This window comes from Marmota flaviventris, chromosome 14 (assembly GCF_047511675.1).
Source record: "Marmota flaviventris isolate mMarFla1 chromosome 14, mMarFla1.hap1, whole genome shotgun sequence".
Lineage (NCBI taxonomy): Eukaryota > Metazoa > Chordata > Mammalia > Rodentia > Sciuridae > Marmota > Marmota flaviventris.
Window position 1 is genome coordinate 52,147,178 of NC_092511.1, and position 13,217 is coordinate 52,160,394.

At 38.6% G+C, this 13,217-nt stretch overlaps 2 protein-coding genes across 4 annotated transcripts in view; both read left to right on the forward strand.

Annotated features, from left to right (window-relative positions):
* Positions 1-2,426: 2,426 nt before the first annotated feature.
* Positions 2,427-2,809, forward strand: LOC114091780 (large ribosomal subunit protein eL42-like). Its single transcript, XM_027934272.2, has one exon. It carries the CDS (start codon positions 2,427-2,429, stop codon positions 2,745-2,747), a length of 321 nt encoding a protein of 106 aa, XP_027790073.1. The 3' UTR covers positions 2,748-2,809.
* A 5,428-nt stretch (positions 2,810-8,237) lies between these two features.
* Positions 8,238-13,217, forward strand: part of Ugp2 (UDP-glucose pyrophosphorylase 2) — a 55,326-nt gene continuing 50,346 nt past the window's right edge. The window contains exon 1 of one of the 3 annotated variants that reach the window (XM_027934271.2): positions 8,238-8,259. Coding sequence is in view for 1 of the 3 variants with exons in the window: in XM_027934269.3 (XP_027790070.1) it covers positions 9,479-9,497 (19 nt within the window). In the remaining 2 variants the exon portion in view is untranslated. Of the gene's footprint in view, positions 8,260-8,340; positions 8,540-9,184; positions 9,498-13,217 lie in introns of those variants that run through there. The other 2 variants (XM_027934270.2, XM_027934269.3) reach the window with 2 other exon arrangements.

Consider the following 13,217-nt stretch of genomic DNA (forward strand, 5'->3'; position numbering starts at 1 on the left):
TACCCTCTGCCAACCCTGAGATATCTTTGTAATAACTCTATAAGAGGGCTGGGGTTGTGGCTCAGCACATGTGAGGCCCTGGGTTCGATCCTCAGCACCACATAAAAATGAACTAAAGATATTGTGTTCACCTACAATTAAAAAAAATAGATATTAAAAAAATAACTCTATAAGAGGCAAGATAGGTTATTAATCATTATCCTTATCTTTATATGAGGAAACTAAGGCTCATAAAATTAGCCAAGTAACTTAACCAAAATTACTCAGGTAGTAAGTGGCAGAATTCAAAATTTTAAAAACAGGCCTCTTTTAGAAACTCTGTTTTTTCCAATATACTCTTTTGCCTCATTAGACACATATATTGTTATGAGTACCTGAGAAACAGAAAAAACTCCGACAAATAAACAAATGCTTAGATAATGGTATATGTTGTGTAGGGATTCTGCTGAAGGGACTTCAGTGTTTACAGCTTTACAGATTGATCATATAATGTACACTACCTTACGTAGAGCACCATCTAACAAGAAACGCTGCTTATTTCCCAAATCTTTCTGGACTCAGAATCTAGACTGTCATTTGGATTCATCAGATTGAAAAAAAAGAGTCATTTTAAAAATATGACATAATATTCCATATCTAAAGACAACAAAAAGGTTTAGATGAAAATGATTATAACAATTTCCACTACAGAATGAACTGTACTATACCCATTTTACTAAGCAGAAAATTTAATCAGATATATACACAACTTGGCCTCAAGAATATACATATCTTGCGCTCAAGAATTTATGAACACATACAAATGTGTGTCAAAATACATATATAAAAGTACATGAATACAAAAATTTTAAATAATTATCAGTGCAATTTTAGTATTTATTCCTTCACACTTAGTCTAACATGGGCTTAAAGAAAGTTTTGGTCTATCTGTATCCTTTTCTCTTTCATTATTCTATTACTCTATTTGTGGCTGTGTCTGATCTCCATCCCATGCTGGTTTTAGAAAGGCCTACATATCAAATAGCTGAAAGTCTCTAAATTTGTCTGTGATGCTTCTAATCCTGCCAGTCTTCAATAAGTTTATTTCTATTATTTGAATAATCTGATTTTAATTCATTACTGTACTGATCTGTGCAAAGCTAGAACTTTGTTGACCTCTAATGCTTTCTCGGTAAAACTCTGGATGAAAGTCACAGATAACTGAGAATGGCCTGCCTCCTGGCAGTACTCTCTGCTCCAAGTTTTCCCTCTTTCTCTCTCATGTGCTGCCCAGCTAAATGGTGGGAAGGGCAATACAGACCAGAATCTTCTAATAGTATTTTTGTTGGCTTTACAGCTGTGAAGACTGATTAATCCTTTCAGGCCTTGGGGCAGACAATTTGGGAGCACCTGGCCTGGATTACTTTAGCTGCTAGCAGCCGTTACTAGAGCATCTTGGAGGGTGACCAAAGAGGAGCAAAATCTCCAGAGTGTCATAGACAATGAAAAACGTCCAAAAGTTCCACAGGCGTCTTATCCAAGGTGAATAGCAATGTGCTTGGGAGCTGGTTTCTGGAGCACAACCATCCTTGGCTGTGCTCAATAGATTGCCAACCGCAATGGACCTCCTGGATGGTGGAGCCGTGGTAGCTCTGAAACTCTAACCTCACTGACACCAGATACTTCTGATTGTTTCCAGTTGACATATCCTTTTAATGGCATCCAAAGTAGTTTTGGTCTGACTAATCCAAGAATGCATGAATATTTTACAAATGAAAGCTTCATCATTATTTTAAAATACTTTCTCGAAAACAGTTCAACTGGATTAAAAATCCATTTGCCTTATCACACTCAATTTCTCCATTGCATCTGTCAATTAAAAAGAAAGAGAATGATCTATTGGACTCTGAATATAATTTCAACCATCATACAGTTTTGAATGGTTGCAAATTTTATCACCTATTTGTGCAAAGTTTCTCATGAATAGTAGCAATATTAGTTTTCTACATATAAATATGACCATGCATGGCTTATAACATATACCCATGCTCTTATGAATCCCAAATAGGTTTTTCTTGATGTAAACTAATGTCTGCAAGGTTGTGCTACCTCTGGAGGTTCTCAAGGAGACTCCACTGTCTTCTCTGGTTTCGGGAGGACATTGGCATTCCTTGGCTCATGGCCCTTCATGACATCGCCTTTTCTCCCCCTGCTTCCACCATCCCACTGCCTTCTTCCTGTCTTCAAATCTTCTCTGCCTATATTTTATGAGTGACTTGTGGTTACATTTATGGTCCACCCAGACGGTCCAAGATAATTTCTCCATCTGAATATCTCTAATCACATTTGCAAAATTCCTGCTACCATAAAGGATGACATTCACAAGTTCCAGTGGTTAGAAAATAGATGTCTTACTTTTTTTCCTTGACAATAATGCTCTCACAAACATGATGAAAGTTCCTAAGACCCGCCAGATGTTCTGTAAGAAATGTGGCAAACACCAACCCCATAAAGTGACACAGTACAAGAAAGGCAAGGATTCTCTGTATGCACAGGGAAAGAGGCAGTATGACAAGAAACAGAATGGCTATGGTGGGCAGACTAAGCCAATTTTCAGGAAAAAGGCTAAAACTACAAAGAAGATTGTGCTGAGGCTTGAGTATGTTGAGCCTAACCGCAGATCTAAGAGAATGCTGGCTATTAAGAGATGCAAGCATTTTGAACTAGGAGGAGATAAGAAGAGAAAGGACCAAGTGATCCAGTTCTAAGCTTCATTGTTTGTTTTGTTATGAAAATAACAAAATGTTGAGGTTATCTTCACTTAAAAAAAAAGAAAATAGATATCTTTGGAGATTGTTATTTAGCCTACCATAGTGACAACCAAAAATTTGAAAAGGTTATTATTGGAAAACTTGATCAGAAACTATGTGTAACTAACTATTCAAGCATAAAATCAGATTAAAAAGGGTTATGTTCCTTCAGACAGGTTCAAATTTCCCATTTATATACTTGAAAAGATTTTACCTTAGAGTTTTATATAAATTTAATATTTTCTTTATTACTTTGCATTCATTTTTATTTTCATAACATTATATACATTTACAAAGCAAATAATTCTTTAAAAAAATTTTAGATGTTGATGGACCTTTATTTTATTCATTTATTTATATGCAGTGCTGAGAACTGAACCCAGTGCCTCACACATGCTAGGCAAGTGCTCTACCACTGAGCCACAACCCCAGCCCCATAAAGCAAATAATTCTTTATGTGCCCAATATAAATGTCCAAAAATTCTCTCTAAGTTATCCCAATATGCTATATAAATTTTATAATTTATTCTCTGAGTCATAATGATGAAAAGGTTAGGAAACATAGCTTTACAAGTTTAGAAAACTAGTAGAAATGCAGAAAAGAAAAACTGGAGGTGTGAACTAAGTCCTTATCTATTATGATAGGAAGCCAAAATATAATGCCTAAAATCAAGAAACCAAAGAAATGTAATTTAAGAAGCATAATGCAATATAAACGTTTAGAAATATAGCAGTAACTATCAGATGAAAAATGGTTGCCTCTAGGGTATAGGTTTGAAATAAAGACAAGCAGGGCAGGAGAGTACTGCTCTTCATTATGGGCAGTTTGGTATTACTGTATTTGGATTTTTTTTTAAAAAAAGATATGTACCTCTAGTGAAATTAAAAAATTAAAATTTAATATAAAATGACACCAGAACTTGATGTTAATATATCACATTTTTTTTCCTGTGGTCTTTTCTCTCTATATAACATTCTTCTTCTTTTTCATTCTAAAGAGGAAACACCATTACTTTTTATTTTCTAATCATATTTCTCATTTAATGACATATAATTACTTAATTATCTAAGCTTCATCCAAAGAACAGTACTGAGAATCTTCTCTGTAATATTTAGTTATGGTGGTAGGTATAAAATGCTTAAAATGAATTCCCTAAGACTAAGTTAGGAAATAGAAATTCTTTATCCTTTGCTTCCCAGTGGCAGGAAACTTAATAAGCTAGACCAGCGGCAGAGATATTTGGAAAACTATCAAAAGTCATTTGATGGAAAGCACAACAGGGAATCTTGAATATAGTTGAAAGAAGAGGAAAAAATAGGATTAAACTGAAATCTCGTCTATTTCACAGCTCTTCTCTATGAGGATTTCAAAGTCAATAATAAGTAACCTCATTATCTGTACATATATCACTACAGTAAAGTAGAATATTTGTTCTGTCTTAGGACTTTAGTAAGATATGTGTTATTTCTTATTGAGTTTTCTTTTTATATTTCTAAACTGTGTTCACATAATGATCCATGCTTATTAAAAAGTATATAATATGTTTTTTATGTTTATTCCTGGCCTAGTCACTGAAGTAAAATAATTCTCTGCCTCTATAATCAGAAGGGGATCTGGAGGTATAGTGTGGCACATGGCTGAGATAAAACAATGGCATCACTACTTCTCACCAACACTGTCCCCTGGAGAACATGCAGGACAGAACCACCAGAAGACATAGCAAGGACCTGCCTTCTTCAATTCTTTTTTTTTAAGAGAGTGTGAGAGACAGAGAGAGAAGGAGTGAGAGAATTTTTTAATATCCATTTTTTAGTTTTTGGCGGGCACAACATCTCTGTTTGTACGTGGTGCTGAGGATCGAACCCGGGCAGCACGCATGCCAGGCAAGCGCGCTACCGCTTGAGCCACATCCCCAGCCCCCTTCTTCAACTCTTAAAAGAAAACCTAGAGGGAAATTATTGATAAATGTGAATGAGATAATGTGTATTGTGGTTAAACTGCATTCTTTTGAGCCTAATGACTTAAAACCACTGAGAAGAAAGGCTTATCAACTCTTCAGATAGCTATCAGTAATATGAAATAACTCCTTTTTTTAAAAGCAACTCAGTTTGAAATAATTGATACTGTTTTGATATAAAAGTTATATAACTCTCAAATATAATTTAAAAATCACACTGTGAACAAATGGAAGGACATGTCACAATTTAAATTCAAAACTTGTTTCAGCAAACTTCCTGATTCATTACCAACAGGGTGTTGGCAACAGGAAAGAATGTAGTCTTTCTCTTCCTCAAGTATTTGGAAACCCCATTCATTTTTAGATTACTTGTTCATCAGCAGTCCATCTCATAGGTATAATTTGGTATCTTTTACAGTAAGCCCTGTTTGGTTACCTTTTGATTCAAGCAGAGTGCCCTATTGTTAAGTCTAGTCAGTAACTGGCATCTGCTGACAAAACAGTAGTCCCTTTTGCTTCTTTCATGTGGGTGGCCTAGGATTTTAGATGGAGTCAATATTGAGTGTGGGCAGCAGTCCAGTAGATAATTGTTGCCTGGTCTCTTGGCGCAACACTTTGGGCATGATATAGAAAATTTTATGTCTATGACATGTTTCCTCAAAAAAAAATAATGTACTATTTTATTTTCTTGAGAGGATAGGGAAGGATAGTTAAGAAAAAAATAAAAGATCACACACATTGCTGACTTGTATACTTATTTCATATTTTAGCAATTTCTAAACCACCTCTTACTAGATAATGCTAAAGGTGGAGAGTTAGCAAAACTTACTGTAAAGTCACCAAGGCATTGTATTTGCTGTTATTATTGTATTCTTATACTTTGGACTAGGTTTAAATTCTGGGAGGAAATAACTGAAACTTAAAAATCTTTTCCTCCAAAAATGTCTTATTTATGGTTCCCAGAGAGTAAAGAGCAGGATACAATACTGTGAGTTAAAAAGATTTAGTGGCACTAAAATGGTCATTCAATATATACTAATGGATTGCTTGCTGTGTGCCACTATGTCAAGCACTAAATCTAAACAGGCACAAAAAAAGAATGCTCAGAAATATGGCAGCAGATATTGTTTTCTTGTTGTTGATAGAAAGTTCCTATCTAGAGAAAAGGAAAAAGATATGGTGAGGTTATATTACATCCCAGGACACTAGACTGGTTAAACCAATCTGAATTTTCTCATGTTTCTATGGGGAAGTAGAAAGAGGAATGAAGAAAATTAGAGGCAGAATTTATATCATCCTTGGATGGTAGCATATGGTCCCAGAGAAAAATTGGCTTGCAGGCTTCTTTTTAGTTTGCAATCCATCTCATTCCAACTCCTTATCCCTGCTCACATACTTCTTCCTAGCCTTCCATTTTCATCCTTCTTGAGATTGTCCCTCCCAAGGTTTCTGCAAAGGTTTGTACCCTGTAGGGATATTACATAATAGTACATATGAAAAAAAATTAAAAACACATACAGAGAGACATACCCAGAGTAGGTAATTTTTCAGGGGCTGAATTGTATGAGGAGAAATAGGCAATTGCCTTTAAGCATGCCATGGCTCCATGGCTCCATGGTCTTGAAGAATTAGTTCTCTGGGGGAGTAGGAAGCTGTTTTACAAAGACCTCAAGGGTTCTAAATTTAAGTCTCTGTATAAAGAAATTCCATTGGCAGGACATTATTTGAAAGTAATATTTGGGAATATGGCTTCTAGAGAGCGACATCTCTTAGTGTTTATAAACACTAAAAATGAATAGCTCCTTTTTTGGGGATTTCTTGAGGCATTAATATACAACATCCTTTGGTACTATATCTTGATATATAATCACTCATAAATCAAGATGTCATTCTTGGGAATTACTAATCACTTTTGCTGCCATTAAAAACTATTTCCTTTCCCGTAATCATCAGTGAAGGTAGAAAACAATTGATCATTTGTAAACCTTGTATATTAAGAGACTCTTCATTGTCCCTTATGGGGACAATAGGCTAAGTAACCCTTGGGGGGGGGATCCTTAATTTTTGGTAGTATTTTATTCTTAATTGATAAATGCAGTTCATTCAGGGCTGGAATAATTTCTGTACTATTAACAAAAGACGTAGAAATTCTAAGACGTCTCCAATGCTGTTAGTAAGTTGTAGTTTAGATACTTCTCTGGTCTCATTTGGGGGTAATTAGTTTTATAACTGAGAGATTCTGGATGTACTCTCTTTGGATTCCTCATTAAGAAACACAGTACTCGGGCTGGGGATGTGGCTCAAGCGGTAGCATGCTTGCCTGGCATATGTGCGGCCAGGGTTTGATCCTCAGCACCACAAAGAAAGATGTTGTGTCCACCGAAAACTAAAAAATAAATATTAAAATTCTCTCTCTCTCTCTCTCTCTCCCTCTTTCTCTTTAAAAAAAAAAAAAAAAAGAAACAGTACCAATGCTCACTGGTCTTTTGTGTTGTTTTAAGAACATTTCCATATGAATGTGTGGAACTAAAAAAAAAATTATAAAGTTCCTTTGTTTAGAGAATGAATCATTTAAAATTTCTCACTTTACTATTGTTGAATAATGTTGCCCAAAGTCTTAGATTCTTTTGGAAGTACTTGATTTATTGGAGACACTTAAGAAAGGCCGCTAACAATTCATTTGTCATAATTTATGAGAGTTGTTTGCGTCATTCAGTGTAAATGTTAAGCCTGAGATACACCCACTGACAGGCACGCTGGGGTATTACACGTAGGTGGGGTTAGTAATACCAGGTGTGATTTGGAGCTCCCTATCACAGTCCCCAGGCTAGAGTCAACATTCCATTGTTTAACATTCTCTTTGAGGACTTCAAGGATCTACCAAAAGGAAAGCATCTCTTTTGATGATAACTTGAGCCATTTCCACATTGATCAGAAAAGTAAAGGCCTATTACAACACAAATCTCCACAAGGATAGGATGGGGCAAGGGAGATAATAGTGATTCTGGTGAGGGAGCCTTGACTCCTAAAGCCCTGCTCTTGTTAGGCCACACACATCCCGCTGCTTATTTCTGAACGCATCTTCACCCTTCTCAAACCAGACGCGTTGAGTAGAGTTAGGGTCTAAAGAGAAGGTTCAGGGCTCTCGGTTTCAGAAGCTGCTTTGGCAAGTTCTAGCTCCGTCCTCCCAGGTTTCTTCAATTCTTGGTAAGGAGGGGCATTTTTTACTAACTGAAAAAAATATCCTCTGGTGCTTACGTTCTCTCCTTTGCTGAAGTATACGTAGAAGACAGGAAGTGTTACTGGGCAAATAGCCTTTGCCCTACCACTACTACAGGCGCGGCTTCCACGCGCGGGATTCCCGCGCCGGCTACAGCGCCCGCCCACGCTGGGCTCCCTCAGGCTGCACAGGCTGCAAATGCCCCGCCTCCTGCCACCTCCGCAAGTCTCATTGGCCAGGCCCTGCGTTAACCTCAGCTCCGGACTGGCGGCTGCGCATGTCGGTCTGCTTGGTAGGTACATTTCCGCATTGAGGGGGGCTGCTGTGAATGGAGGGGGAGGGGAGGTGTTTGGGAGAAAGTGGGGGTTTTGGGTGCCGGGATCCCGCAGTCGGGTGGGTAAAGGGGGTCATCAACTGGGCTGCGATTGCTAGCGAAGGACTCAAGGTGTGCATGTGTGAGGGAAAAGAGGGAGAGAGAAGGGTGCCTCAGAGGTGACATTCAGCCTGCGAGTCTTCTTCCCGGGGCGCCATAAACGCCCCCAATTTCCCAGCGGCTGAAGGAAGACGGGAAGGTGGGTCTTGCTGGCGGCTGGGGAAGGGGCGGAGTTGGACTTCTGTTGACCCCCGGGGGGATGTGCGTTTCCCTCTCCGAGAGGTGTAGAACCCAGTTCCTCATCCGCTGTGTGGTCCCCGAGGCCGAATTCGGGAAAAGAATATGCAGGAAGGGTGGGGGGCCTTCCCCGGGGAGTCCCAGGCGGGTGCACAGGTCGCCGCTAGCCCGGGGTCTCTTAGTGTCCTGGGGGGAGGGACAGCGTAGCCTTCGGTCTCCCTGGAAAAAAGCCGCAGCCGCTTTTGCCGCTCCGGGCGAGAAGGCGGATACCGAGAGGCCCGGGTCACTTGGCTTGCCCGAGTGCGGAATTCACAGCGCCTCCTGGTCCCAGGATATTTATGGGCTGGTAAAAATGGTTGCATCGCCCCGTTTGCCGGCCTCACGCGGCTCCCTGACCCTTGCTCGGGCCGGAGCCACTGTTGGCTAAGATTTTCCGGGGAACCCGCCAGTGGCTGGACGGTGGCGCTGGGGAGGGGGGCCGCGGGGGTGCGGCCCTTGGTGTCTGCTGCAGTCCAGCCCCAGAGGGCGTGGGGACCGAGGGGCGGTGAAATAGCTGCTCTGGGTCCGCCTCTTTCATTGATGAAATTTAAGTTCGTGTGGTTTTTACCTTTTCCGGGAGTCTCCAGCTGGCCCTGGTTTGTGTCAGGAGCGCAGTGTAGCCAGGAGTTCTAGGCAGACTCCGTCGCACCAAGTTTCCGTCTTTTGGAATTGGGGAAGGGTTTTTTTTTTTTTTTTTAACCGCTTTGAATGAATACTCCCTTAAGTATCCAAACATTCGAGGAGCTAGAACACGTCGGTTGGTAAAAGCAGGGGAGGAGGAAGAGAGACCTGCCCTATAGCGAGACTCCTCTAGAAATTAAAAAAAAATATATAAGCCAGAATATTTTAATAAAACCTTAAAATGTCGAGATTTGTACAAGGTAAGGCATGTTGCTTCTTATCTCCCGGGTTGCTTCAGTCGAATATGGGTACTAGCAATCGAGAGGTTGGTGGGTGGAACTGTTCATTTGAGATACCATTTGCCAGAACCTGACATCTGAGCTTCCTTGAGCAGTTAGCTGGGTTGGCGGTTCAGATACGTATACTGTGCCCCGGTGCCTTCTTGGGTTTAGTTCTGCCTCCCTGAAATCAGGTTAGTAGTACTCTGGCTCCCCGGATTGTGACCGCAAATGATTTAAAACAGGATTTCGTTCGCTGTTCTCTCTTCCTCGTTCTTTTGGGGGGTCGATGTCAAGGTAACTGTGTATGGGGCGGAAGGGAAGGGGAACTTGGAGGGTGGGGGGAAGCAGGTGTGTTTTCCAGGACTTGAGAAAGCTTTAGTGTTCCTTGCTTCTGCTGTTTGTGTGTACGTGGGTTGAGTCTCAGATTCATTTATTGCGAAACCGGGAGTAGCCCATAGAAGCTGGAGGTCATTTCAGCTGGAGAAATGACTTTGCTGCATTGCTGTGTTTATTTTTTCCTTCTTTGAAATAAGAAAAGATTATTAAGATTTCTTTGAAATTTGAAAATTGCCCTCTAAATCACATGTATATTAAAGCGTTAGAAAATGCCCATCAGCTGAGCTGAGCATACTTGTTCATGTGATTATATGTGTGTGGTGTACACGTTGAACTTAATGCTGCTTTAAACCTATTTCACCAATTTGTAGTATAGGATTTGCCTTCTGGTATGCAAGTAAACCCTTTCTTTGCAGACCCCAGCTGGTGAAAGCATCAGCCATCTTGCTGAACATAGCTAGTAAAGTTCAGAGTCACTTAATATGATTCTCAACAAATGTCCATGTACTTTATTTAAAAAGTTGTGGTATTAATGTCCATCATTTGGCCCTGGAAATAAAAATTCCCTAGTGAGTTCTACATCACTTTATTAACTCTTATTTTCAGTTTTGGGTAATAGATTAAGAGAATCTGTGTTATGGAAACAGATGGGACCTGTGCCTGCCTTCAGCACCAAACTCAGAAATGTCACTTATCATTAGACTTTCAAATTCATATTATACCTTATATGTGGTGAGAAATGCTTCTTTATGTTCTGATTGAATAATTGTCTTATTCGAGATTAGAAACGCAGAGATAACTTAGAAACTTTTACTGGTTTGTAACAGTGACAGTATTCAATACTGTAAACTCAGCGTTTTAAGCAAGAACGCTAGGAAAAAGACAAGTCCCTTCTCTTTAAAAGTTAGGAATATAGGCTGGGGCTGAAGTCTCTGGCAGAGCGCTTACCTGGCATGTGTGAGGCACTGGGTTCGATCGATCCTCAGCACCACATAAAAATAAACAAAGGCATTCTGTCCATCTATAACTACAAAAGAAATTTTTAAAAATTATTTTTTAAGAAAGGAATATCATTAAACTCAAGATATTCCATATATTTTAAAATAGCTTGCAAAATCAGTATACTGTAATGACCTTTGCTCTTAAGGCTAACTGTTCTTAAATTCTAAATCAAGAGGTAATACCTAACAGTGGCTGTGTGTATCTGTCATTGCTTTGTCATCCACCTTTTAAAAATAAGCTTTTTACTTTGGATTTTGTCTACATCTATAGAATAGTTGTACATTGGTCAGTTAAACTAAGAAATTAACATACATGCATTACTACTAACTAAACTGTAGGCTTCATTCAGGTTACTGTTCCTACGATTCAGTCCAAGATACCACATTGCATTTATTTGTCATTCACTTTTACCTTAAATGGTAGTTACCTTTTTTTTTTAATAATTTTTTAATTTTTATTTTTTGGGTACTGGAGTTTGAATTCATGGATACTCAACCACTGAGCCACATCCCCAGCCCTATTTTGTATTTTATTTAGAGATAGGGTCTCACTGAGTTGCTTAGCGCCTAGTTTTTGCTGAGGCTGGCTTTGAACTTGGCAGTCCTCCTGCCTCAGCCTTCTGAGCCACTGGGAGTACAAGTGTGTGCCACCGCACCTGGCACCTTTTTATTTTTTATTTATAACAGTATATAAATAAGTATATATATAATTTATATATAATAAATATATAAAATAAGTATATTTTTCAGTAAGAGGAAAGTTAAAAAAAATTTTTTTTAAGTTGTAGATAGACACAATACCTTTATTTTTTATGTGGTGCTGAGAATTGATTCCAGTGCCTCACACATGCTAGGTGAGTGCTCTATCATTGAGCCACAATCCCAGTCCTGGTAGTAAGTTACCTTTTTAACTGGCAGTTTTGTTTTTAAAAAAATGACCCCTATTTACTTTTTAAACATGATTGTGCCCCTGTTTACTGTTTAAATTTTGTGCTTCAGGTGTGAGTCTTCTGTATGTTTAACTGCTGCTGTTATAAATGATACCCTAATTGGCTAATTGCACAGTGTCTTCACACATCAGTAGTCAGGTGTCAGGGTTTGGGATTTTTGGTTTTGAATTTTTGAAAAGCAAATCAAATTCTTTGATTTTTGTGTAAAACTTTCTGCTTATTGGTACTTAAGTGTGTGTAACTTCATTGGGGAAATAATGTTAGACCCCTAACTACTTGCATATTTTGTCTCATCTAAATTTAAGTGCCCTAAGATATAGATTTTTTTTTATCACCACTTTATAGCTGATGAAAGTTACTTGTTGTGTCCAAAGTTCACAGTTAGTAAGAAGAACTGAAATTTTCATATGAATGTATCTAAAACCCTTGTCCTTTCCAACATCTTATTTTGTTGCTTCTTACATTAAAAACTATAGAAATGGCCTGTTTCTCCAATTAGACATTTGTTTTCTGTCAGCAAAGATAATTTTATATAGTTTGGGGGAATATAGTGTCTAATGAGTAGTGGATGCTCTAGAAGAATTTGTTGTAGGTAATAAACAAGAAACATACAACTCAATACTTCCCATTACTACTTAGGAGGTTAGCTTACATTTTTGGTTGTACTTTTATAACACCTCAGATTACGTAAATGGTGAGAAAGAGATAAGTGTATGGACTTAGGTTTGAGTCCTATTACTAACAGGTGATCTTTGACAGAACTTTTCTGAACTCCAGTTTCTACTTACATAAAAAATGGGTATTGGGCTTGGAGTATAGCTCAGTGGTAGAGCACATGTTCAGCATGCTCAAGTTACTGGGTTCAATCCCCAGCACCAAAAACAAACACTGGGTATTGCTATGCCTCAGAGTTATTGAGAAGCTGAAATGAGTTGATTATGCAAATGTGCTAGGCACATTAGTTGGCTAGGGAATTCTTTTTTCCCTAAAAAGATGATGGTGGCCTATCAGCATTGCTACCAGATTATGACCACCTGTCATCAGCAGAAATAAACAGTATTGCAGGTATGACAACTCTTTATTTTCCTATTCCAGGTTCATTGTTCAGGTCTGGGCACTTAGGAGTTGATATGTTTAGAAAGAAAGAAAGAAAAAGTGCAGGGGTAGGTAGAGGTGGATAGGGTAAAGCTTGGAGCGTGTCATTTCAAGTTGGTGAGAGTTTTATTTCAATCTAGTCAACCAAAAATTTAGTGCTATGTGCAGTACACTGTATTGGAATTTCTGGTGTATCCTCATGGTAGGCAATTGAAAAATTTATCTCATCTGAATATTATTAACTATGTGTTGTGTACATGTGTTTTTAAATATCATAGAGCATGAAATTGCTGTGCTTGGCTTAAATCTTTTCCTCT

What these genes read in the sequence shown, in the direction of transcription:
- LOC114091780 (XM_027934272.2), top strand. Translation starts at nt 2,427, where the DNA reads ATGATGAAAGTTCCTAAGACCCGCCAGATGTTCTGTAAGAAATGTGGC.